Here is a 26,739-nt window from a genome sequence, read left to right as displayed (position 1 = left end):
GTTGAGGAAAGTGGCAGATTACAACAGGAGCCCGCGTACCTTTCATTCCTCCAGAGAAGCCTCTCCAGTTTGCAAACACTATGAGAGGAAGGCCCTCTCTATTCAGGTCCTTGATAGCCTGAGCTGTTTTGAAGGCAGAATCGGGGAACCACACTTGTCCTGCCTGCTGGATGATCTAAATGTACCAATCAGGAAATCAGTGTCAGTTTTAGAACACATGAAATACGTGAATGCCTGGAGGATTGTCACAGAGCCTTTACCTTCGCCTCTGAGTCCAAATTAGCTGGATCGGCTGGGATTGACAGCTCCACTGACCTGGTTTCCACGGCAACCACCCCTGTAGGTATTCCCCCAAGTCTGTGGAGGAAAGTCACTCAATGCTGACATCTACAAAAACCCTGACTACAGTTATTGAACAAAAAAGATTTTATTGCTATGCTTTATGTGTCATCTAGGAATCTTACCTGGCTCTGCCGACCACCACACTCTGAGCCCACGGCTGCATGACCTCCATGAAGGAGCCCTGGTCAAAAAAGCCGCTCTGCCATGAACCCTTTGGGCCTATGGAGAAAAGGGAGTTAACTACTGCAAATTGGAAATACAACTAAATTATTATTAGTTTGTAAAAATATTCTGTCTTTCCAAAGTTGTTTAAGAACACTGGCTTTAACCTCGTGCAGCTGGAAGTTTTTTTTTCCCCTTTTTTCCATTAGAGTCTGCACACTTGGCAGCAGTCATGATGGATGACTGTATAAGCAGGCTTACTCAGCTCTTTTTCTGCTTGCACACCCACAGAAACATGCACATTGTGTGAGGTTACCATTCAATTAGGCCTCGCCACTCATCACTAGCAGAGACAGTCGACTGGCTGCCCACACAGTCCCCACATCTCTTTGCTGCTCAGAGATATAATTACCCTGATGTAGAACCTGCTCAGTCCTGACCCAAAGTGTAGAACAAGCTGGAGCCATTTTGGAGCATGATGCTGAGTTTCAGTTTCTCTCTTCAAAAAAATAATCATCAAATTGTACATGTCAGAATGAAAATATAAAACTTCATATTTATCTTATAGTGTATAGCTTCTTGATTGTGAACAAGTTTGAATGAAAATAATAAGGGAAGAGCAAAGTGAATGTGTAAAAATAATTACTATATCTACAATCAGGGAATCAAATAAGCTAACAAAATGTTTTGACTGACAAAGCATCTGATGTAGACACTCCAATGCCCCATTTTTCCTGTTATCAGCCATTGTTGTCAGTACCAGCTATTTTACTGAATCTGAGGTTTGATGTGCCAACTCTCTCCTGTGTTCCTCCCCATACTTTCAGACATCTGTTGACTAAAGTTGTTACTACTGACACACCCCCTATCCTGCAAGTTTCTTTTGTTTAAAAAAAAAGTCTTTAGACAATATAAAATAAATGTCAAAAGTCAAATTGAAGTCTTTTTAAGACTTTTCAAGGGTCTGCAGGAGCCATGAACAGTGAAAACACAACACAAATCAACCACTCGGACTCAGGAAAAAAGGGCAGCTTCACCAAAAGGACAACTTCCCTTAAATATGTGCCTTTTCCCCTCATCAAATATTTCAAACCATTAGGATCAGCCAACTCAGCAGCCATAACCATTTAAGGTTTAGTAATAATGAAAAAATACCGAATGTAAAAGTTGCTCTTTACATTAATCAATGTTAGATTTTTGCCGATATCCGCCATGCTGAGATTTACAGGTTTGTTTGGCCTTGCTTCAAACTCCATCAATTTATCTTTAAATACAACTAATATTTACAGCTGACATAGGCCAATATTAACCACCTTTATATTGGTGGTAAATATCTGCAGAAATTTTCATAGCTGTCTGTACCGATACAGCTGATACCAATTTTTAATAATGTTTCTTGAGGCTGTATTGGTTGCGTTATAGTTTCAGGGTGCTCTTATTGTCCTCTCTTTTATACTTTGCCACCATTGCACAACAGCTTCATAAAAAAACAAAATGTTCCAGGTATGTTGTTTGTGGTTTACAATGTATGTACGTCTTGTTTATATTTATCTAAAGGGATGTTTCAGCATTTTTGAAGTTGGGTTGTATGAGGGACCTAGCAGTAATTGTGGCATTAGCCTCAAAACTCTGGCCCCCCAAAACAATGTTAACTCAAAGGTACACACTGTTGAAAATTTTTGCAGCATTTTATTTTTTAACCCAGAAAGCCTCTGTGTTTTTGTCACTATTTTGCAATACAAACTTTGGCTACTGGTTATGTGCTCTTGCACTGCAAAATAGTGACAAAAACACAGAGGTTTTCTGGGTAGGTATAGACTAGCTTCCCAGCCATTTTAAAGGAGCAATGCTGACTAAAATCACTGGAGGCTAATGCAACAACTATTGCTAGGTACCTCATATGGCCCAGCTTCAAAAAGTACTGGAATATCCCTTTAATGATTCTACTGTAGAGACAGCTAAATGTGTGTAGAAGTTCAGAAACAAATTTCACAAAGGGGACAATAAAATGTATCACCTCACATTGCAACAGGGTGAAAAAGGGGTATTACATAACTCATGTTATCATTATAATAAAAAAAATACTCATCACAATTACTCATCCAAAAATTGGCATCACAGATGAACTGACAAACACTTAGACAGAGCCTACCAAAGCTACGGACTCTTACACTATTCTGTACCTACCTAGGGTTCAAATGATGCTAAAGGCAAGCTTAGAAAAGACTGATTCAGACAAAATACTCACTCTGGCTGGGACGCCCCGCCAACATCCAGCGAGGGTCATAGGGGGCCTTTGTGGGCACAAAATCAATTGATCGGTCGATGGGATCCTTGGCATCCAAGATGGGTACTGGACTTGCTTTACACTGGAGAAAGAAAATATGTTTTATCATTTATATGAAAAAGACCACCTAACTTAACATCTGGAAGGAATTAATTCATCATAAGAAATTAGGATGAAGAATTACTCAAAAAACAGCCAAAGATTACCTTGGGCATGTAGGAGAGCCAGAGCAGCAGATTGAAGACTCCCTCAAAGTCATCACAGACAGTGTTGTGGGTCACCCCGTTGTTGTGCATGATTTGAATTCCACCGAGTTGGTTGTTGGATGTGTAAACTTCTCGGCCCAGCACCTAAAGCAGGAAAAAAACCTGAGAACATCAGAACTCCCAACATTTTAAATGGCATCTTAAAGGTTATTTTTATTATTTAGCTTCTTCATTTGGCTTGTGTTTAAAATAGCTCTTTTAAATGCCTAAATTTGATTGAATGCATTTACAGTGTTAAGTGCTTTTGTTTTATGTCAATTTTATTTTATTTTTTTATGTGCCTTGAATAACTTGAATGTATTTTTTCGTTTTATTTTCCCTATTTTAACTGAAATGTGCAATAAGAGAATTAGATGAAAACGCAAAGTGATGAGTTCATTTTTGAAAAAAGACAAACTATATATTTTTTGTGTTTAAATTTAAGAATGCCTGAGTTTGATTCTGTTATTTCAAGCATGCACCAGAAAAGTAAATAAGGATTTCTGCAGCTGAGAAAGCGTAAGTATATCCTGCACTTGAAACCAGCTTACAAACTGGAGCAGCAGTTTTCTGCCCAATTAAATTTATTGTGGATTTACCCTTTAGAAGCCTCTGCTCTCTGCTCTCATGTGGAGGCAACAGAGTTAATCTACTGTTCATGTTGTGCAACCTTGGCTGACAACAGGAGGTGTTCACACAGGGTTTCTGGTCTGGAGAGCTGCAGATCAATAGGACTGCACACAAACACAGACGGGGACTCTGCATGACATGGCCCCACAGCCTTGTCGATGCAGATGATCAGCATCCAGAAATCTCACTCCCACTGCGGTCACACGTGGATGGAAACACCTGACACCCCTTCTGGGGGAGTGTTTTCCAGATAGCATGAACTGACTCTCATATAAAGTACTCAAATCATTCATTTGGCTCTCTTCCGTTTTTGTTGTCATGTTTATTTTGAATCCTCCATTTACCAGTTGTTATGGAGGCCATTATAAAAGGCTAACATGGACCTTCAAATCTGCCCCTATGCCAACCTGGAGCCATAAAACCTCACTCCCAGCCCACCCTATTTTCATAAGCAGCTCAGAACAGGTGGCAGGGCCCTGACATGGTTCCATAAAAATCAGAGAGGAGCTTGGTCCCCACCCTCAGCTCTCACCTTTCCAGCCATCATTTACTTTCTTTATTACCATTAATGGTTATGTATCTGGCTACAAATCTGGGGCACTCTCCTAAAGCTGTCAGGGAAGCCTGCGGCCCCGAGAAACATTGCAGTCACCTTGACATACACAAAAACCCCCCCGGTGCCCGCGGCCATTGGTGGCGTCATTAAGATTCTGCAGCAGAGAGGAGAGGAGGGGCTGTAGAGGGAGATGACTGGGAGGAAGGAAATGAGGGGCAAACTGGATGTAACAGCTCACTGGGGTATTTACGCTAGTAGTTACTATCCACTCCCCATGAAAATATGAGAGCTTTCTAGCAGCTAATGAAATGATGATCTCTGGGTGGCAGCCTCCTGGTCTCCATTAAGTTTCAGTTAATAACCAGGAAACCTCATGATAAACGAGCAGAAAAAAAAGTCCTATTTCTTCCCTATTTTGCCAATAAAATCTATGCAACTTTAGAATTACCACCATAAAATATAAACAAACAATTTTCTCTATTACTTCCCCAAGACATTGTTTACACTTGTTAGTAACTGCTACTGCCAGTCTGCTACCACAAACACAACTAAATAGCACAGCCATATAAACACATTTGAGCTCCAAACAAATGAATACACCATCATTGGGCCATTTGCATGATTTTTCATGTTGCAATCTGTCATCTAATTTGAAATGGAGTCATCTTAATGCATTGACAGGGACGGCGGATGGAAAGCAAGACAAGATGAGCTAGTGAAGCGTGCATGCACAGACACACATATTCAGCAATCAACTGCATGCAGCAGAAAACAATCTGCCTCAGCAAAACTTCTCATTTTGATTAAAAACAAATGATATGGGTGTCCTGCACAGCAGCCCCCTGGCATGTCACTCTATTTCTATGCAAATACAACTTCATGGTTTGCTTTCAATTATTCCGCTATGAGTGGCAGGAGGGCCTATGGCTACGATCGGAGAGAGAATCCTAGCAGAGCGATGTGAGGCAGAAGGAAGCCTGATCGCTGAGTTGGAACAGCTCCAAAACCACAGTATACTTTTAAATTTAATGTCTGTTGTTGTATAAAAATGCACCAATATTCCATGAAGTGATATATTTAAAAATCTGTATTTTCAGCCCATCTTAAAACTAAAAATAAAACTCACTGTACCAGCTGTGTCAAACTTTTACTAATGTCTTTGCAGATCTCTTTGCATTCTCTGATTCTTAAATCAAGCAACTTATTCAACAATGAAGTCCTCATTAAATGCAGATGCATCAACTGCTGCACTGTAGAAATAATATAGATAATCTCATAGCAAATGAAACGCACTAAGCTCAGGTGTGACGTTCCAAGCTCCAACATCTGACTTCCAAGGTAAATGGAACGCAGAGGAAGTCTCTGAATAATGACTCAGCAACATTTTGGGATTCTAAAAATAAGCTGTACTGTTTATGATTTTTTTTTCATGGCACCAGTTTCAAACCAGTGCACCCAAGAAGTCCTCTCAGAGGTATGAAGGGTATTGCAGCAATGGTGTGGCATGCTAATTGAGACAAATAAACAGACGGACAAAAAAGCCGCCAAATATTGGTGCATATTCAACGTTCAACTTTCAATTTGTGTTACTTTTGTTACCCCCTGGACAGAGCGGCAGCATTTATCTCCCATGATCTTGTTCCATACATTTACTAGTAGTGTGATAGTTCTATAATCTTGCAAAACTGATGGACTGGCCTGATTCCATGTCTGCCACCAGGCAGATTCACTGTATAATGCTTCAAGCTGATATGCCTGTTCCTGGTCAGAGAATGACTGGACCAATCAGCATCATTTGAGGAGAGTGAGGTGGAAGCTACAGGTGTGGTTTAGTTGAATTAACTGTGAGTCTGTAAAGAACGGCAGTCGGTGGAGAAATTATGGTGGATGCAGCCATAGCCACAGTTTTATCAAAACTAGACAACATTCTTTTATAGAAGAAAAGCAAAGAACCACACTGAAAGCTTTTTATGTTAGAAAGAATGTTTATGCTCTTCTCCCGACTGGCGTCTCAAATGGAACCACTGATAGTGGACAATGAAAACGGCTGCCTGTCAAGCTTATGTTATGTAGTTTACTCTTTGATAGCGTCATATGCTTTTTTTTCTCTGATTGGCTAGTAATTACTGTGAAAGAACCTCCATCCTGTCATCCTGGGTTTTATTTTCTCTGAGTTCTGCCCTTCCCAAACACCTTCTATAGGCTTTTTGGCCAAAAAGATGGGAAACGGTCTACAGCGTGTGAGGTTACTAGCACTATTGGACTGTTGTTTAACTTTAAAATGTTTGCTAAAGAAAATGTATCCAAAGACTGTTTCTACCTGCTAACCAGTAGTAGCTTTTATAAAAATACCAACACATAAATAAAAAAATATTGTCCCTGATGGTCTTGTTTGCTGTTTAGGCTTGTAAAGAGGTATCTGTATTCATGTCTTTTCAATAATCAACTAAAATCTCCTCACAGTAATTTAAACTTGCTGTTATTGTTACCTTGTTGAGTGCTCCAGCTCCTGTAAGGATAATATGAGAGTTGTCCACTTGAATCGTTCTCTGTCCAAGCCTCACCAGATAGGCCCCGATCCCTATGGCTCTGCATGTGACCTGTAAGACAGCACAATTATGTCAAAGGTACCAATATGTTGTTAGGTAGCACGATACAAAAAGAGGGCACTTTAGCCTCACCAGGTTCATGGTGATGATCTCCTCATAAGCCAGAGAGGACTCTCCAGCAATCATCCCCGACCCTTTCAGATTCTCCACACCCAGCCCCTCATCTTTTCCAATGATGTCGGTGATCTTGTACCTGCATGACAGCACATAAATTCACTCAATGCAAGATGTGGCCCTCCGATAGCCTTTCATTTCATTTTCATCTCTAACATAATCTCAGGGATTTAAGGGGTTGAGTAATGCATACCAGTGTAATACCACAGCATCCTGCAGATTCAGTTCATTAAGCACAAAGTTAAGTGTCGGAGGTCATAAAACAGATGTACCTGGATTCTCCCTCGTCCTCCACATGTTCACAGTGCACTGAATTCAGAGCTGAAACTTTCTTGTAATCTTGAGGTGTGAGGTAGAGATACTTAAAACCCTGAAGGGGAATAAAGACAGGAATACTCTGTTATAGGGAATATTCCAGAAACAAGGAGGTGAGTCACATTCATTGATGCATATCTGTAGACATTAATATCCTTCTGATTTCAATTTTCATCTTTTCAAAGGTCGTCAAATAGTACTGTTTTGCAACTATTTTTCCTGCACTACGAGAATATGTTTACTTTGTTGTCTTGTACTTACTTTGTTTTTTGCACTTTTTAACAAACAAAGTACATTGAGAAAGAAGAGGATCAATGAAACTGAGTTAAATAAACAGTATAAACATTTTAAAAAATCTATAAGGTATCCACAGAATTTTTTTTTTGATGGGATGGGGGTGTATTAGTGCAAAAGGCATGCAAGGGTAACTTGCACATTTCTGTGAATGTCATCTTTGAGCTATTTAGAGTTGAAAATAGAGGTAAAATGTTTTGAAAGTCAGCACTTTGACAATGTCCCTACTTTTAAAGTCAGCACTTTGACAATGTCCGTGCTTTTTTGGAAACATGATCAGATTTTAATTATTATTGTTGTATTAGACTTTTTTTTTTTTTTTTTCAAAAGAGCACCTAATGTTGAGGTAATAAACATGAACACTGTGTGACTGAGCCTTTGCTAGCTGACCTTGTAGGGGTCAGCAGGATCCTGCCAGGCCACATGGAACATGTGTCTGATTTCCTCTGCCAGCCCGATGCGGGCGCCACTGTTGGCTGCGATGTAGATTCGAGGGATGCCGCTCTCTCGTGCCATCTCTGATGCTCGCAGGAACAAGACGTCCTCCTGAGGTCCAAATGAGCCTATCTTGTGTGTGATGTCATTGCTGATGACAATGATCTCACGCCCACATGGATATTCTGGGGTACGCAGGGTCATCCGCCATGCCACCATGCCGATCTGGATAAATAGAGAAGAGTCAATTTAACATGATGAATATGTAGAAATACTGTAAAAATATGCTCTGTTAACTGTTTGTGGATTGTTTCATCCTATTCAGTAAAATTTATCAAATGATTGACATGGAAATGAGATCAATATCTAATATCACCATGCCTTAATCAGCCTACAGTTTTATGGCTGAATAGGACTACCAGACAAAGATTTCATTTTTAACATAATTTAATGCATTAATGATTGCAATACAACACTAAAGTACTAAAGAAGCCTTTAAGAGCACAGCCAAAGAAGCACAGAGACACCTACAGCATATAGGGGGAACTGCACTTTGACTGGAGAATAAAGGAAAGTGTTTATGCCAATGTGAAAAATGTTTTCTATCAGATATGCTATAATGTCAATATTTATAGTATGAAATTAGATAAACTGACCTCATTGCCCCCTGGCAGACGGTTCATCTGCACCAGCTGCCCCTGCGCGTCAAGAACTAGCTCTGTGAAGGTGAGCAGTTCAGAGGGAAGAGGGCATTTTGGTAAGTTGGCAAAGGCCTGGCTGGAGTGCCACAGTTTCTTCAAAGCCTGGGGTAAAAAAGACATTAAACAGTTATATTAATGCTATTCGATCAAATAACTTATGATAACTTTACATATGTAAATTAAGCTTTCTTGGAGCATTTTGAGATTAGACAATGAGAAAAATAAAGAACTTGATTTGATACTGTAAGGTAGCTGACAATGGAGAGTCTAAATTTTTCTTTAAGCCATACCACAGTCTTGAAATATCTATTCAAAGAGGTTCTGTGCTGCAGTTAGAACTGCCCATTTTATATAACATCCTTTAATTTGGTTGTTTAAGTACTGATGTGTCACTGTATTGTTACAGCTGATAAGCTAAAGCTCACTATAGCTGAGTTCTAGCAGTCTTAATATTTATTTCTATAAGTCTGCATGGGATGGGAATTATCCCCACATATAAGCTTACTAAGCTAATATAGAAGATAAACAGGTTTTTGAACTGTCCAGTTAAAACATCATGTATGTTGCTCTGTATGACAGTTAATGCTGCAAATTTAAGACCTTGTAGTCTTGCATGCAATACTTTTTAAAAGCTATAATTTTTATAAATAAATTTTTGAACTCTTAATACTTTATAAAACCCTGCAGACACCTTGTGGTATTAATATTTTTTCAATTTTACCTGTCTGAACATTTCTGGAAAGTCATAGACATATGTGGTGCCCAGAGACTGAGCCTGGAAGCGCTTGGACTGCAGCAGATCTTTGGTGACGTATGGCGTGTTGATGAGCATGCCGTGTAGCGGGCCCTGTTTGTCTCCATACGCTTGGAACATAATCTGAAAAAAAAACAGACACAGAGAGTCACTCTACAGATTCACAGGAACATAAACTGACCCCCATAATGGCAGTGGTGAAAATGACTGTGAAATGAAGATGACGATGACGATGATGGCAATGATACACAGCTAAAGCATCAGGCACGCTTAAGGTTATCAGACAAACGTTCTCCTCAGACATGTGCTAAGCTGTAAGTGCAGGCATGCTGTATGCAGACATTACCAATTGCAGGTATTTTGTTGAATTAGACATAGCACTTTACACTAAAACTCACAGGATCTAACCACATTTCTTCCTAACTCAAGCTTTGTTTTATGAATAATTTAAGAAAATGCAGCAAGTTTTATTTTTAACCCAAATTCAGCAGAAGTCACTCTCACTACTATGGCATAAGCAAAGCAACAACAGCAACTAAAGAAAAGCAGTAAAAAAGCAGAAAATAGCTTGTGAAAATAGTTATGTTCTTTTTTCTAAATGCAGATTGAAAGATGACATTACACTTGCAAGCAGATGGATGAAATGAAGGATAGATGAATGGGTGACCTGATGAAGTACAACCTACCTCATCTGCTGCAAGGAGAGGATATTACTAAAATGTCCACATGGCTAAGCACATGACACCATACTGGATCCCTACTCCCACTACTCATCTAAAAGATCAATTTTTATAAGCTGTGTAAATTTTGTGCTCTACAAGATCAGCCGGTAAATTTTAGTGTGGGAGTTTAGGTTTCCAGGATGGAGTTACAGCCCTTTCACCAGTGAGTGGACACCAAATGGATGAAATGGATGATGTATGAGTGCCCCACCTGTCGGTCTTTGGGCCCCACCTGTCCCGTACGGGAGTCAGTGACCTCCTTGTACAGGCTGATGTCCAGGTAATAGCCTGATTCGTTAGTGAGGAAGAGGCGGATGGGGATTTGCTTCCCCGTTGGTGTCAGACGGATGTTAATTTTCAGTTCAGCCTGCAGGACACGCAGCTTCCAAAGGCGGCTGCCGTAACGCATGACCATGGAGCGCACAGACTCCTCAATCTGAAGAGAAAGAAAGAATAAAGTAAGAAGCACAAAGACAAAAAAAAAAAAGTGTAATTCTTCTCTGTGATTTGTGAGCTTCCCCTACCTTTGATGGATCCATGATGACTGTGGGGACAAAATTGAGGAAGATGTGGTTGCAGTCAGTTCGCACAGTGGTGTTGTTGAAAGCCACCTCAAGCTCATCCATGGCTTCCAGCAGCAGACGCTCAGCCTCATTGTGAAGGTATTCAAAAGAGGCTTCCTGATGAGGCAACAGAAAGAATAAAGATTAAAAGGGACATTAATAACAACTTAGTAAAATGCAAATAATGCACATCCAAAATCGTGCTGAAGCATTGATAAAAAAAGAGTCTGACGGTTCATTTTCTTCCTGCTCTCTCACCTTTGTGACCAGATCAGAGTGGCGGATAATGGCTCGTACAAAGAACCGGTAGTCAGTAACCTCTGTGCCCACCTCCACACGGGCTGCACCCAGGTAAAGGTGCATCTTATGGTTGGCACATGGAATAGCAGTCAAGGCAAAGTTGCGCATGCGGTTGAGCTCCAACTGGAAAGCTAGTGCCGGCTCCAAGTGACGATAGATCCTATCCTCTTCAAACTGTTAAAAAACAGGCAAAGACACAGTCAGACAACAATGCACACTACATTTGAATGGAAACTTTTTTGTCTTTGGGAGTTAAGTGTCCTTTCTCACTCCATTAAAATAAGTATTTTGAACTAGCAATTTCAGGGCCATCCAGTTTATTTAAGAGTAAAAAAAATGCCTGAGAGCCACACAGTTTATGAAGTAAATTAAATCATGGCCAATCTCAAGAAGCTTCTAATAGGCGTCCTTCCTCTCTAATGGGAGCTGTAATTGAAGAGTTCATTACTTTAATGACTTTAAGTGGTGTTATTGTTGTAAAACTATCAGAGTAACAGTGAGGATGAGCTGTCACTGATTGTCTAAGAGGCCATTCAGAACCACATTATGGTTGCATTAAACAACTGACCCCCAGGCTCTGTCAAACTTCTCTCATAACAAAGGAAATAAAACGGCTTTATTTGAAAGTTTGCATTTGTAGTTTGAGCCTTTTGACCAATCCCGTATCAGCAGGCTTTGGTGTGTGCAGATATAACACTCCCTGTCTACAGCAAAGAACAGGCAGAACTTGCTGCACTGACTAGAAGTCTGCACTAACTAGCTCCAAGCAACAAGAATTGTAATGGTGATTTATTCATCTTTATGAAAAATATGTACATTAAAATGCAGCTAACAACTCATCATTAATAAAACATTTAAACTGGTGCCAAAAATCTACTTGACGCTGTGGATAAAACCATTCAGTGGTTAAGTTCCTCTCACTGCATCAGACAGTATCGAACTCAACACCAAAATAGGAATTTCAAGGTTGCTTACATTTCCCCAAAAGGAGACCTGGTAAGGCTTGGCCTTTTTCATCCGAGCAAAATTATTAAAATTAACTGCTTTTATAAGGTTTACACAGCTAAAATGAGCAAAGAAACTATGGTCTTAAGTTCAGTCCAAAGTGGACTTGACAGACAGACGGCACTGCTGTGGGGATTAAGAAACCATAGCAGCCTTTACATTGCAGATCTAAATGCAGATGCAGATGTATTTTTAAGAAAATGATAGACCGATTACTACTGGGTTAACATTTTATGAAATATGCAGTACCTAGGACTTCTATTTTTTGTTTCTATTATATCAAAATCAGTATTTAAAAAAAAGTATTTTGCAAGTATAGTACAAATTTAAAGTTCTGGGGTCTCATTTATAAAAGTTGGATTGAACAAAACAGGGCCATAAGTTGGCGCCACTTTCCATGAAAAGTATGTAATCTATAAAAATCAGACCTAACAGTAAGATATGCTTACATGTACACCAACTGTAACCCATGAGTAGTTTTGGAGGCAGAGGGAAATTGGTGGCACACAGTTAGATGGTAAATTTAAGCCAGATGCATATAAAACAATTAATTTTACTAAATTCAAAACTTTATTCCACAACCCACATCATTATAAGCAGAAGAATCCATTTTACAATTGACTAGTGATACATATTTTACTTTATTATATAAAAATGTGTTAATACTGGTGGGTAGGTAAACCTTAACTAATTGTTTGATGTAGAAATCTAATCATCAAGAAGAGTGAAACACTGCAGACCACAGCGCCAGCTCTTAGGTTAATATTTTCCCTGTTATCAGTGTCATTTTTAGTTTGTATAAATTTCACTGCGTTTTAGGACCCGCAGAATAAACAGAGGGACAGCATGTCTGCTCTATCTTTTCCCTCTCATCACTGAGCACATCTTCATACCTACATTTATAAAATCGTATTATTGAGCTTAGTGAGTAAATAAAGTCTAGACAGCTCTCACACAATCATAATCATATTCTAATAATCAGTTATGGTTCAAGCTGAGCTCAGCAGAGAAAGACAAAAAATGAATAACAGCCTTTTACACTGATTAAACTTTTCTTTAAAAATATTCTGTAGTGATCCATCTAAATTCTCTTTAATAATATTCTATAGTGGGATAAAGTTCTGACATTATCTGAATAAATCAGCGAGGACCCCATAAACAAATCAAAGCTGCAGTGAAACCTCTTGCACAACGGTGAAAGTTTAACTTGTTTTGGCATGGTACAGAGCGCTTGAATGAAGCAGCAACATCGCGTCAGTCAAAAAGTGTATTCTCTTTGACTTACTTCCAGTTGCTGTTGTGATTCACCACCAAAAGCCTCTGATCTGCCGGCCCATTGATGGGCATTTTCATCCATAAGGACAGTTGTGTTGACTGTTTAAGGCTGAATGTAGGTGTGTAAAGGGCGGGACAGGAGGCAGATCTAAGTGCACATATTTCCAGGTGGATTTGGATTTATAAAGAGAAGATTGTGTGATGATGTGTTTGTGCAATGTTTATAAATCTGAAGTATTTTTTAGTGCGTGCCAATTTTGGGTTTTTGTGTATGTGCTATTTACATATTTTGCACACTGTTTTATAAATAAGGCCCCTGGTATCAAGACAAACATCCTTATGCAAGAGTTTAAATCAATACAATACCGATGAAAATCTTTAAGTACGCACCTTGTCTCTGGCACGGAATGTGAAAAATTTGGGGAATTCTCTCTGTGTTGGAAAAAAACAAGAAAAAACAGATATAAATCAAGAACATTGTCATGAAAATGACCATGGCTATAATAATACAGTATCTACCAGTACCTACTATTAGTGTAATCTCAGTAGATCACATCAAGCTAGTCTATGATTTGACAAAATAGCTACACTACTTAGTATGTGGTACTATACAGCAGTAATCAGAATCTACAGGCAGTGGGTTGATTATCATTTACAGCAGCAATTCAGGGAATGTCAGGGAATCACACCGTATTTACTCAGACAGCGAGCTCACATTATAATGACAGCAGGATGTATAGAAAGCACCACTCACTACACTAATGAATAAAACATCCTCTTCTCTCCCCACGTTTGATCCACTCAATAATGGGAGGTAATTCTGCTCAAGATTATCAGTTGAAGTGTCCCACTTGCCAAAACAATGTCAGACTGATTGAAGATGCTCTCATGAGCTCAGTCACAATATCTCCAACAGAGTAAACCACACAGCCAACTAGGGGGATGAAACCATGTAACAAGAGCCACATAATGGTGGTGACACCGATTAGCATGATGAGCGTTCATCAGTGGCTGTTGTGCTGTCAAAAGACAAATCAAAGCTTATTGTTTTGATTATGTGGATCTTGATTTGTTATTTACACCCAACATCATCACCCTCTCAGTTACTAGTAGGTGTTTATTTGATGGTGGTCTGTCCTATGGTGTTTTAAACACACATGTTGCAACTGACTCTCAGGGAATCTAATGTTCACCTTTTGGTAGGAATGCTTTTAACTAAATTAACTTCTATTATTGCAATAAATCAAATTAAAGTTCCACCTGTTCTCAGTTCCTTTGTCTTCCTATACTTACATGAAACCTTTGGTCCACCTCACAGTTGAGTTGCTTCCTGAAATCCTGTCATCATAAATGCAGCAAAAGCAATGCATGCAGAAAGAGATACAAAGACAAACAGGAATGTAAGCTAGATTATACACAAATTATTACAACCATACTAATGTCAACCATTATTATCTGACTTTAAAAGGGTTAGTAATTACTTGAGGAAAGATGAAGGACAATTAATGTAAAAACTTTTGTTACATGCAACTCAGAACTGTTGAGCTGGTGACATGCAGGAGAGCTGATTGTGGAGAGGTGTGTGACTGTGTCATTATTTTTTAGGGACCTCACCTTCTGAGCAACCAGGAAAGTCAGCCGACGAATGCCGTGGTCAAATAGCAGAGATTTCTAAGGGAAAAAAAATGTAAGGATGGCAGTATTATTATGAGTCATTACATTACAGCCATTTGTCAGCATAATTTTTTCAACTTCTGCAATTCTGAGTGCCCAATGGTAGTCTAACACCACATGGATCAAGTGTCTGTCCACAATTTTAAAGCCATATTTTCCCCCTTTAAAGAAGAATCTGTTCAAAGACTGAAGGTCAACCATTGCAGAGACAATGAGCATTTTCTCATTAGGCATTGTTGTTTCAAACTGTGCGAGAGGAGCACACGCAATATGCATGTAGTTGGTTTGAACATCTGCCAAGAGGAAGACAGAAGAAGAGGCAGCCATTGCAGCCACTCATGTCTACATTTGTTTATGCTCTCTACAGACATTACAATCCAACCTGCGACTATTGATGTTTATCTTTCTATGCTAACATCTACTGTGCAGCTCAGAGAATGAGGTCTTGTACACAGGTAGCTGAGTATTTTCTTAAACGAATATCCCCCTTCGTTCGTTTCAAAAAATACTTTAGTCCACACGTAACCTGCAAATCTGCCGTTCAATGCTGCTCTAAGCATGCCAAACCCATAGATGGCAGTGTTTTTCAGATGTGAAACCCCTGCCAGCCAATCAGAATGAACTTCTGTCATTCTGTCTCTTCCGCCAGAGATTCAAACACGGCGCAGTCTATGGGCGCAAGCTGAGAACCAAAAACTCTGTTTCCCGGCGTACACGTTTAGCCACGAAACCGGAGTTTTCCAAAATCTCCACTTTGGCCGGAGTTTTCAGAAAAGATAGTTTTTAGTGACATAAAACTGCAGTTTTGTGTGGATGACAGGAATAAACGTATAAAAATATATGCAGTTTCCCAGATACCCAGCTACGTGTGTACAAGACCTGAAAAGGCACAAATACAAGGATTTTTCAAGAGATATCTGAATTGCCTTTATAACTCTACTGCCTGATGACGAGTCAACTGTACTCAAGCATGGTTGTGTTCATATCTCCGGCAGACTTTGCTTGAGTACATATGAATCATGCCCGAGACCACCATTATAGTGGACTTGAGCACAGTGCATAGTAATCACACTGGGACACAGGTCCTCTTAAGAACACCAATTAGTTCCAGACAGACATACTAAAACTGGATTTTTACAATGCATATAAACATGTAGCCTAAGTCAAATTTCTCAAAGTTCACACTGATCAAATGATTTGGACTATGGGGTCAAGTGTAGATGGATCAGGACCCAGGTTCTAAATATGAAACCACCCAGGGACTCAGTATACTATGAAAATGTTTAAGGCCGATAAACCACGTCGCCTTTGCCCTCTTTAGTGTGCAGGAAATGGCACCTGTGGTTTCCAAAAAGAATTTCAAATGTTGATTCATCTGACCACAGAACAGTTTTCCATTTGGCTTCAGTCTATTTTAAATAAGCTTTGGCCCAGAGAAGACAGCAGCATTCCTGGATCGTTTTCACATATGGCTTCTCCTTTGCATGAAACAGCTTTAACTTGCATTTGTAGATGGCCTGGTATACTGTGTTGGCAGACAGTGATTTCTGGAAGTTTTCCTGAGCCCATGCAGTGACCTCCAGTACAGAATTATTCCTGTTTTTAATGTAGTGCCACCTGAGGGCCTGAAAACCACAAGCATCCAATATTCCCTTGTGAAAAAGATTTCGGTCTCAATGGGTTTTTCATCTGGTTAAATAAAGGTAAAAAAAAAGAAGTAACCCTCACTCTTGTCCCTTGCGCACAGAGATTTCTCCAGTCTTTTGACAATATTATGTACAGTAGATGTTGATTATCATGATAATCAGTCTTTTCAATATTACATTGAGGAACACTTTTCTGAAATTGTTCTACTTAGTCGCAGTTTTTCTCAGATTGGGGGACCTCTGTCTATCTTTACCTCTGAGAGACCCTGCCTCTCTAAAATGCTCCTTTTATACCCAGTCATGTTACTGACAAGTTGCTAATCAACCACTCTACACATGAGTCAATCTTGATATTTAATACAGGACATAATCAAATAAATGTATGCTCAAGGGCCTTGAAAGTGTGTTAAATTAAATCATCCTTGTATCTTTTTTTTATTTTAATGTTGCAAATGATGCAAGTCATATTTCAGTTTTTCTCTGGAAAGTAATTCACCAATCACTAACTCATTAAGCTGCAATCAAGATAAATCCTGATGTAGATGCCTCCTACCTTTGACTGAGTGAACTCTCTGAAGCTGGCAGCCAGGCCATCATCATCGATGTCACTGTCGGTCTTTATAGCCACATTCAGGATGTGGATAGGCTCGTCCTGGACGCTCTGGAAAGCAAAATTTTCATCTTATTGTAAATCTGGTTAAAGTCATACATACAGGTTGCTTGCAATCATGTGATCAAGAGTGTGCATTGGGGGTAGTTGGGGACAGCCATAAGGAATGAATAAGAACCGAGGAAAATTTGCTCTAAATGGACCTTTACACTGCAATTATCATCAAAAAAATTTCTCTATATATTGAATATGATTCATACACACAAAACAGTGATTTTTACCACAGTTTAATGTTTTACCTGGCGTGGAGGGCGATCAATAACACAAACAGTCCTTCAGACCTAGCATTGTCTGGACAGATGAAGGGAAACTGGAGTCTTGAAGAGTTTACTACTCAGCTAAGAGGCTAGCTGAGCCCCTTTAACATACAAAAAATCCTCATTTTATCACAAACATGCTTGAAATTGAAGCGCTGATGTACTAGCAACCAGATAAACCTTTATGGAGTGAGCGACTGAGTAATCATGAGACATTCATGAACAAGTCTATGCTACGAAACAGCTCTTTTATGTGCTGTGGTTGCCAACTCCTGTTTGAGTGCCAGTATCCTTTCCTCCATCCACTGTCTTTATTGATTCACATTTAAAAAGCCTAACAGTACCAAACGAAGAGATGTTTAGGAGCCAAACAACCAGCTCTACTGAAGTGAGCCAAATGATCTGGATCTCTGAAAAGAGATGGATTTCCTGTCAAATCAAGCAAGGTGGAGGTTGATTAGACAGATCTTGCTGACAGCTGAGGAAACGCAGGTAAGACCAGAGTTTAATTAGCTAAACCATGACAAAACTAGACTGAACCAAGCTAGACCCCTTTGTGAAAACAAAGCATACACAAGTGACTTATCCAGGCTTTAGACAGAAGCCATTTCTCTGAGTTTTTTAAAACTTTTTTCTTTTTGCCCGAATATTTCACTACTTTAAGGACACAAAAGTAGCTTAAGAATTAAGAATATTTAAAATGTCCCACTCTCAACACTTGGCGTAGCCATAAACAGCTCTAAAAATAGCCTTTTGGTAGAGTTTCTCTATGTAGAAGTCACTTCTTCCCTCCCAAAGGATGTTCTCTGTGAGGTGTCATTAGCAATTAACCTATAGGCGTATTAGCAGCCTGTAACTGCTAGAAATCTGTACCTTGTTTTCCTCTTCCCCATACAGGACAGGATTTCCTCCCTCTGGGAATGTCGGACTCGGTGGAGGAGAGTCAGAGAAGCAGCTCAGCACATCGTTTATGTTCCTGTAGGGGTCAAAAATCATAAATGTAAGAGTTTTAATCTTCAGCTACCAAATGAATACATTCATCTTCTTTAAGACTGACCTGGTAAACTCCTGGAAGGAGCGGAAAGCGACCATTGCTCCCATACGCTGGCAAGGTGGTGTGAAAGACGTGTCCAGCAGAACGTCGCTGACACTTGCTACGTGCACCATGCCGTAGTGGTTTAAGTTGGATGAGAATGACATCCTAGGGTATCAACAGAGAGCAGTTATAAAAATGTAAATCCTTTAAATTAGACAGACCGTGTGAAGAGGTCCCCCAGTTATCTTTAAGAAACTCACAACAGTTTTATTCTATCTTTTGTGTCAACAGTTCGAAATGCTGTGGTATTGAGACTTTTTGGTGTAAAAACTGAGTGAGTTTCTGGTTATAGAGAGCAAAGGAGTGACAAAAAAAACAACTATATGTGAACACAGTGAGAGCAGCTACACAGTATGTAAAGGATTCATGACAGACCATTTGTTAGACAAATTAAACCAATGAAAATATCCTTATCAAAGGAACGAGGACAAATACAACCACCAGAAAGACCCTTTCAAAACAGACGAGCTTTTTTTTGTAGTGTTAGTCCGGCTGTAAGAAACGCTCCCAAAATTTACACCCGATGAGAGAGGGGTTTTTGTGAGTCAAACCTGTCCACAGAATCCGAATCTGATGCATTTTTCTTCTCGGCATTATCATCCTTAGGTTTACTATCTTGTTTGTTTAGGTCCTGAGCTTTAGATTCCTGATATTTAGCATCTGCAGCTTTTGCAATATCCAGGACTGGAGCGGACATTTTCCTGACAGGACAGTCACAAGGTTTCAGTTCAGGAGATTTGCACTGGTGTACAACATTTCCCCAGCTCCCCGGCATTTAATCTGAATAATCTCACACCGCTTTACAACCCGGGTTACACCAAATCTCCAGAAAATACGCAGCACACACACTCGCACAAATTAGAAACATGACACTCTTTCACAGAGACACAAACACGCACACAGACTTCAAAATGTTGGACACAGAGGCTGAATGCCAAAGGCCATGCTGTTGTCAGTAACTAAAGAAACATTGTATTACTGCACCAGACTAAAACTCAGGTGCTATATCAGTTACATTTTGGCACAATTTAGAGCACATAATAATCTTTATCTTGACTTAACTACCAGATTAGTCACTAAAACATTTATGACAATATTGTAAGTTGACTATTAGTCTATGCAATGAAAAGAATGTTTACAATACCTGTTTAGAGTGGGGATGTTCCCTCTGCAATCAAACAACATTGATTACTAATGTGGTTAGTGGCAGGCATCAGGAGAGGGAGACAGTCAAGTTTAGCAATGTGTGTTCTTTCTTTAACGGTATTCAGTCTATGTCCCTATGACTAAATTAATGCAATTACAGTGAAAATGGAAGATAAAGTAGATTATGTGGCTAGATATGTAACACACATTTCACTTCCTGTCTGCTCCCTTTACAACATGCATCATGAAATCCAAAGGCCTCTTTGTCCTGAGTTAAACTCTGAACAAGGACAGGTGGATCAGTTCACACTTTCATGCTGTCTTTAGTTTATACATGGCGTGGTTAATGCAGAACATAAAAATCCCGAGCATGCAACAAAACTGCATAAACAAGCTGAACCAAAACAAAAAAAAAAAACAAAGAATACACTGACATACACGTTCACACAAGGACAAATCGAACACAATCACACAGATAGGATGCACAACCCAAATCACATCACTTTGACTTTTACAAGCTTTCTTTGAAATGCTGTGCATGTACAAGTCAAATCCCAAGTTTGTCTCTCAGAGTCTCTAGAGTTTGATACGGCCTGGCACGCCCTGAGGACTTTACAAGGACGGGCGACTGACTTGAGACAGATGAGGCTGGGAGCTTTTTGTTGCTCGTGGCACTCACACACTTTTGACAAACCTACAGAAGTATTTTCAGTCTTTGCAAAAAATATCTTCGTTTGCACATGAGAAGCATTTACACAGAGAACAACTGAGAACAAAATAACACAAAGCTGGGGTTGTGGGAGAGAAACCATGGCACCATGGATAAACTAACTTCTAAAACTAAACTAAGTTGCGATAGGGAAGAAGAAGAGTTGCTATCTTTGTTGTGGCTTGTGGGGATTAAAAAAAAAGTAATAAAAATAATTTAAAACTAGAAAAGCACTCTGAGAGGGCAGACCTCTGCCATTAGCCCTATCTCCCAACAGTAAAGAATCCTTTAAAAAAATTCCTGGATCCAGACGGTGATTCAGATCATGTCATGTCATGTCATATGCCATTTGTGACATTTCCTGAAAATTTCATCAAAATCCATCCATAACTTTTTGAGTTATGTTGCTAACAAACTAACAAACCCTGTCAATCACATAACCTCCTTGGTGGAGGCTTTGGAGTTTTGAGTTTGTAAAGCTGCACTTCGCCACAAAAATCTAGACCTTTATATCATCAAGTAAAAACACAAAAATAAAGCCACCAAAACTGGTGATAATGTCATTAAAATTGGTAAGAACAATAAAAGACAGAGGCAGCCCTTTCTGCAGAAATATAAGATAAGTAAACATAAAATTGAGACAAATCTTGCAGGTTGACAGATCAGTATTACTGCAACTAATGAAAATTTCGATATTAATTACTATTCTAAAGTATTTAAAGTATACTGTCCATAGTGCCTTTCAAGGAGGAGGGAGCAGCATAAACGGTGATGCACAGCATTTGGGGACAGCAGCTTTAACTGGTAACTTAAATACCTGTTGGGGTGTGAGGTGGGAAGCATGAACTGGAACTCCACCACACATGTGTTGTCTTTCAGCTGTCGATGCTGAACGCTGTTGAGCTCATATGCAATGTATGCTCTACGCACATACACCTTTGGTTGTAGAAGGCACAGAAAATAAAAGTTCGATATGGAAATCTGCTGAATTTAAACATTCAGTGACAATAAGTCAAACCAAGCTCTCATTATTCCTCTTACCTCAAGAGCAGCCATCCTCACCACCTGGTTGCTGTGGTAGAAGAAGTTAGGCAGCACATCGAAGATGGATGTTTCTGAAAGGATCAGTTTCTAGAAAAAAGGGATAATTAGTTATCTTCAATAGTTTTTTTTAAATCTCAGAACAATAAATAAAGCCATAGCTTATCATTTTTATTGCCTACCTGCAGGTTCTCTATGCAGAACTGGTGTCCATACATATCAATGGCAGAGAGGAAGATGGACTCCACTTGGTTGTGTCGTAGCTCATAAGAAGGAAGGTGGGAAGCTATCAACACCTGCGGAACGAGGAAGACAGACATTTCATTATTAACTAACATTTATAATCCACTGTTAGTTACAGTATGCTTTTCTGTGATGTTCATCTCTTTCTCTCAAAATTTGAGAGTTAATGGTGACATCTGGTGGTGAAATTCTCACATAAGCTACGGAAGATTAAAAAAAAAAAACCTGTAAAATACCCTTCCTACATTTAATAATGTTTTGCACTCAGGTGGCAACTGGGCTGAGTATTGACAATATCATATTCTCAGTTTTCCAAATTTGAGTTATCCTGAACGTATTTTTAACTTTAAGTCCTTGGTGAACCCATGAAACTGAGATCAGCAAATAAGATGTGGATGTGAAATAATGAGAATCAAACCATGAAATCTTAAACATTCTATCTAATCTTTTTATGTGCTGAATGAAATCCATTCTGACCATTTTCAGTCTTTGTCAAGGAAATATGTGCTTGGAAAAGAACATTAGAAACCTTCCTAACATAGCCCATTTAGATCCAAAGTTGCTGAAAAAACACCATCTAAAATCTCATTTGAAAATAACATCCAAAAATAAGAGAAAAACTGCATGGATTTTGAAAACTGACAATAATCTTCATTTTTAGCCTTTGTAGCAGAACGAGACACAAAACAAAAAAAAATCAGAAAGATTTAAGCCCTTGTTTTTCACTGTGAATTATTGCTGTTGCCCTTAAGTTTCTTATCATTTTTCAAAATAGTCAGTCAAATCAAAATCATCAAGACTCTCCTCCTCCTCTTCCTTATATACTAAGCCCTGGCTAGCCGGTCCAGTCTTAAATACTGCAGCAGCAGACCCTTTCTTCGCTCAGGTCAACAGTCATCAGTTTAACACGGCTCAACTTTAAAAACTTTTTTATCTAATCTCTCTTCCACATTCATATTTTACCATATTACATTGTAGTATTTTGGTCATTTGTCTTATAAACAATGAGCTCATACAAAATGTGCAGATGGGTAAATGGCAGGGGTGGATGTATGAAGAACGTTCAAAAATGAACTATCTGCAGTGTTTAAAGTATTCGGGTTTTAATTGATATTCAACTAAGTGTATTCAAAGTTTAGCTGAGTCTTGCTCTGACCTGTCGAGCCCGCAGAGCCACTTTGGCATTAGTTGTCTTGCTGAGCTGTGTGAGTTCAGTCAGAATGGCCATCAGCTCATCTGTCAGTGTTGGATCACGGCCGCACAGCTGGTCCTACGCATAGGAGATAGACATTACACAACATATAACATCCCAAGCTTGACATCTTATAGAGAATAACCACAAAAAAAAATACTTTCAACTGCATGTGGGCATTATATATATATATATATGTATACTTAACATTGCACATTGATTTCTAATACCTTAATTGCATTTCTAGCTGGCTAAGAATGGCATAACTTCCCTCTCTAAATTAAGTAAATCAACCCATGACTAAATATAATCTACCCTTGTGCTGGAATGTTAAATGAAAGTGATTTTAGACTAAACACTTTGTGCCAACAGATAAATCCTGAAATCTTTTCTTGTGATTAAATCAAGACTTTTATACAGTTTGAACCAGTAAGGATAGAGACTTACAATCAGCATAGTAACCAGCAGGTTCTTCTTGGTGACTTGTGCATGGGAGAAGATGTAGTTGAGCACATTGGCCATATCACCTTTGTTTTCCTCACGCAGTGCAAACACACACTTGTCATAGTGTCCTGTAAACAACCCAACATAGAAGAGCCTTTCTAAGTACTGCACTGGGAAAACCACAGTTACAGATGCTAAGATGCATATTGGGAAGGAGCGCCACTAAGTGGGAAGAATGAGTAAGTGCATTTTTAATGACAAATTTAAGGACAGAACAGGTACACTAATTTAAAGAGAAAATGGTCCTTACCGTTCTGAAACTGGATTTCTACTTTCAGGTACTGTCTCAGCAAGTCCATGACCACTGCCTTCATGTGACCTCGGATGCCGCTGCGATACCTGATGGAGACACAAACATTTTGATCAGACACAAACAGCTATGCAGCATTTTAATCTTTATGGAAAATAGAAGGAGATAACAAACATATATGATTTGGAAAAGGAGATAGAGAATAAACTCGCATTAAAAACTGAGCCTCCTAAACATCAAAGCTGTGATCACAGCAATCTGCGGAGTTGGATGTTCACATGCATGGCCACTATTTTCAGTTTTGCATTTAACCAACATACAGAGATGGAGTAGCACACTCACTTCTGCACCAGCTGGACAATGCTTTGTGTGTTCATGAAGAAGACTTCTCTCTCGGATTTCTTGTTTAGAGTAGCAGCATGGCTGTCCAGGATGTTTGCAATCTGGAATCAATGGAGATGAATAAATAAATACATGCATCCAATCCCAACAGCTGGAGACTGATAAGTATTTAATCCCACCAGCAATGATGACCCACAGGAGGGCTGCTTCTGTGTCAAAGCCCTGATTACATATAACATTTGTAATATAGAATACAAATGAATATCATGGATGCTGGAGTTTAATATCTTCAATTACATGACCATATTATTCACTTTCTATAAACTGATGCTGGAATATACAGAAATAAAAATTATGTAAGATGTTTTACCAGTAACAGCACATTCAATAAAGTGTACCATTGTGGAAAATGTTAAATGTCATCATCATTTCTAATTACAGACTGAATATATGAGGTAAGAAAGACCTATTAAAGACCTATTATTGTAGTTTTCTTTTCATAGAAAGGAAAAAGAAAGCAAAGCATTAAATTCACAGTATCATGGAGGTATTCAAAATGAGCTTCATTTGTAATCATGAAAGCCCTTTTCTCAGTGGGCAGGCATCGTACTGACATCAAACATCATTACTGTTAGCAAATTAAGAGTTTTGTTGTTAATAATTAGGGAGAGTAAAAATAAACTGGGTGTGGTTATCATGGTGAGTGTGGATGTTTCTGAGTTACCTGCTGGCTTGGAAACTGGCAGAGCACAGAGGTGATGTTGCTCGCATACTGGGCCATCTCCTTCTTGATGGCTTTCTCCACAGCAGGGGGGATGCGACCCGACACACTCGTCATGATGTCTTGAAGCTCCAGCAGCGGCAAAGAGGGGTCCCGCATAGTTTTCATCAACCTCTCCACCCACTCTTTCAGCTGAAAAAGACACACAAGGCCTTAGTTTTGGAGAGATGCTAGTAGCTGGAAGAGCAAGGGCCACATCCAAGGTGTTTGAAGTCTTACTTTAGCACTGAAGAACGGCTCAGGAAGACAGTAACCATTCATGATGTGAACTAGATGATCCAGTGTGTTGTGGAAGACTCTGTGGAGCTTCTCCCCTCTGAGAGCAACAGCCTGGATGGAAGGAAGAGCCCCAGTGTGCAGCTCTGCCTACAAGACAGAAATATTCTAACAACTTAGATAATTTTCTGAAACATCCTTTAAAACCATTAACATGGAAGTAAAGGCACTGTATAAATAAGCTGAATCATTGATGCAGTCCAGTAAAAAGGGAAGGGAATACTCAAAAATAAGCAAGTAGCAATGTTTAAAGCCATACACCTGCAGCTAAGATGAATAATTATTGTCAAGGAAAGACATGGCAAACGAGCAGTATTCTCATTAGGTAACAAATCTGAAAGAAGAATGACGTGTCGTGGCATATTCACCAGAAGGCAGCTCATTATTAAGTCTACTGACTGCCAACAAACATAATGACTCAATTATCTGGAGGGAAACAAGCTAATGTCATCCTCAATTTTCCTGCCACATTGATGTCTTGACTTCCAAGAGTGACTTGTTGTAAACAAAGATGCACACACCCATTAATAATAAAGAAAGGCTCACAAGGTAAGGAGGAAGGGATGGTGATCAAATGTCAACATCCCTAAAGTTACAGCCATTCCATTCTGTTTCCCAAAAAACCTAATATTGGATTGTGTTTTAACCCAAGAGCACCCTTTCCATTTTAAAGTGGTTCATTTCACTGCTTGATTTATTTAGATTCAGGCAGACAGCATAAGAACAATTCTTTCTAGATGGCATGGAAAGGGCAGAGAAGCAATGGCAGGATGTACAAAATATTAGTTTCCCCTGTGTAAAGGCAACATGTGCAGAACTTTTAGGCATGTTTGGGCCAAAGATTGAGACTAAAGTGAAGCTCTCATTCTGGCAAGTAAGTCACCTCAGGGCACCACTGGGTGAGAAGGAAGATTAACAAAACCCCAGTCATGGTCTGGATGTCCTTGCATATTATCAGGGACATGGGAATCTGTTGGAAAAATACCAAAGTCCACACCTTGAGGGCACAGTAAGGGGTAGATGTGGAGAGTAAGCATGGCCTAGGGTACTGTCCAGGTGGGTAGAAGTGGGTAGTAGGGTTGCTTCTACTCCCTGGTCATGCTGTTGACATCCCAAGGGCCCAAAAACCACTGCCGGTCTGCAGGCATATTATGTGAATAACCCTGGGTTTGGGCACATTTGGCCCCATCATTAATCCCTTGGCAATGCATTGTCTAAAACTTATGCACATGGCATAACATATTCAAATCTGATGAGGCGGAGTGCACATGTTTTTTATGTTTTTACTTTGGATGGCTGTTATCTACCACTGATGCTATTCTCTTCTGGCCAAACCTAATTTAAGGATTTAAACCAATTAAATGATATCCCTTTTGCAGTTCACTGTCAGCTTGTATTTATATGGATGCTACATCAGCCTCACAAGGCTTGGACACAGTAAGATCAGTTTCAGTCTTGTTAGATAGTTGTCATTGACATGAATGCTGCACACTTTTAAAAACTAAATCGAAGACTTTTAAAGACCCAAAAAAAGAAAGCCAAAACAAAAATGATTCAGTTGTTGTGCTCTGTAGTGTCCATGCTTTTCTAGTTTCATGCGGTT

At 39.4% G+C, this 26,739-nt stretch overlaps 1 protein-coding gene across 9 annotated transcripts in view; it reads right to left on the bottom strand.

The window, feature by feature from the left end:
• Nucleotides 1-26,739, bottom strand: part of acaca (acetyl-CoA carboxylase alpha) — a 50,147-nt gene that overhangs the window by 8,420 nt on the left and 14,988 nt on the right. Inside the window, exons 19-49 of one of the 9 annotated variants that reach the window (XM_041802115.1) lie at nt 25,080-25,226; nt 24,804-24,992; nt 24,080-24,180; nt 23,738-23,826; nt 23,431-23,555; nt 22,948-23,061; nt 21,731-21,844; nt 21,549-21,638; nt 21,325-21,443; nt 19,797-19,820; nt 19,204-19,353; nt 18,614-18,757; nt 18,430-18,532; nt 17,183-17,290; nt 14,924-14,980; nt 14,603-14,647; nt 13,700-13,741; nt 10,988-11,203; nt 10,691-10,846; nt 10,378-10,602; nt 9,412-9,567; nt 8,646-8,792; nt 7,945-8,214; nt 7,218-7,315; nt 6,904-7,024; nt 6,712-6,822; nt 2,998-3,141; nt 2,753-2,873; nt 465-561; nt 261-357; nt 40-175 (exon numbers count right to left, since the gene is read on the bottom strand). In XM_041802115.1, the coding sequence (XP_041658049.1) occupies nt 40-175; nt 261-357; nt 465-561; nt 2,753-2,873; nt 2,998-3,141; nt 6,712-6,822; nt 6,904-7,024; nt 7,218-7,315; nt 7,945-8,214; nt 8,646-8,792; nt 9,412-9,567; nt 10,378-10,602; nt 10,691-10,846; nt 10,988-11,203; nt 13,700-13,741; nt 14,603-14,647; nt 14,924-14,980; nt 17,183-17,290; nt 18,430-18,532; nt 18,614-18,757; nt 19,204-19,353; nt 19,797-19,820; nt 21,325-21,443; nt 21,549-21,638; nt 21,731-21,844; nt 22,948-23,061; nt 23,431-23,555; nt 23,738-23,826; nt 24,080-24,180; nt 24,804-24,992; nt 25,080-25,226 (3,856 nt within the window). Of the gene's footprint in view, nt 1-39; nt 176-260; nt 358-464; nt 562-916; nt 1,004-2,752; nt 2,874-2,997; nt 3,142-6,711; nt 6,823-6,903; nt 7,025-7,217; nt 7,316-7,944; nt 8,215-8,645; nt 8,793-9,411; nt 9,568-10,377; nt 10,603-10,690; nt 10,847-10,987; nt 11,204-13,699; nt 13,742-14,602; nt 14,648-14,923; nt 14,981-17,182; nt 17,291-18,429; nt 18,533-18,613; nt 18,758-19,203; nt 19,354-19,796; nt 19,821-21,324; nt 21,444-21,548; nt 21,639-21,730; nt 21,845-22,947; nt 23,062-23,430; nt 23,556-23,737; nt 23,827-24,079; nt 24,181-24,803; nt 24,993-25,079; nt 25,227-26,739 lie in introns of those variants that run through there. The other 8 variants (XM_041802116.1, XM_041802117.1, XM_041802119.1 and 5 more) reach the window with 8 other exon arrangements.

This window comes from Cheilinus undulatus, linkage group 12, assembly GCF_018320785.1.
Source record: "Cheilinus undulatus linkage group 12, ASM1832078v1, whole genome shotgun sequence".
Taxonomy (NCBI): domain Eukaryota; kingdom Metazoa; phylum Chordata; class Actinopteri; order Labriformes; family Labridae; genus Cheilinus; species Cheilinus undulatus.
This window is presented reverse-complemented; position numbering and strand designations above follow the sequence as displayed.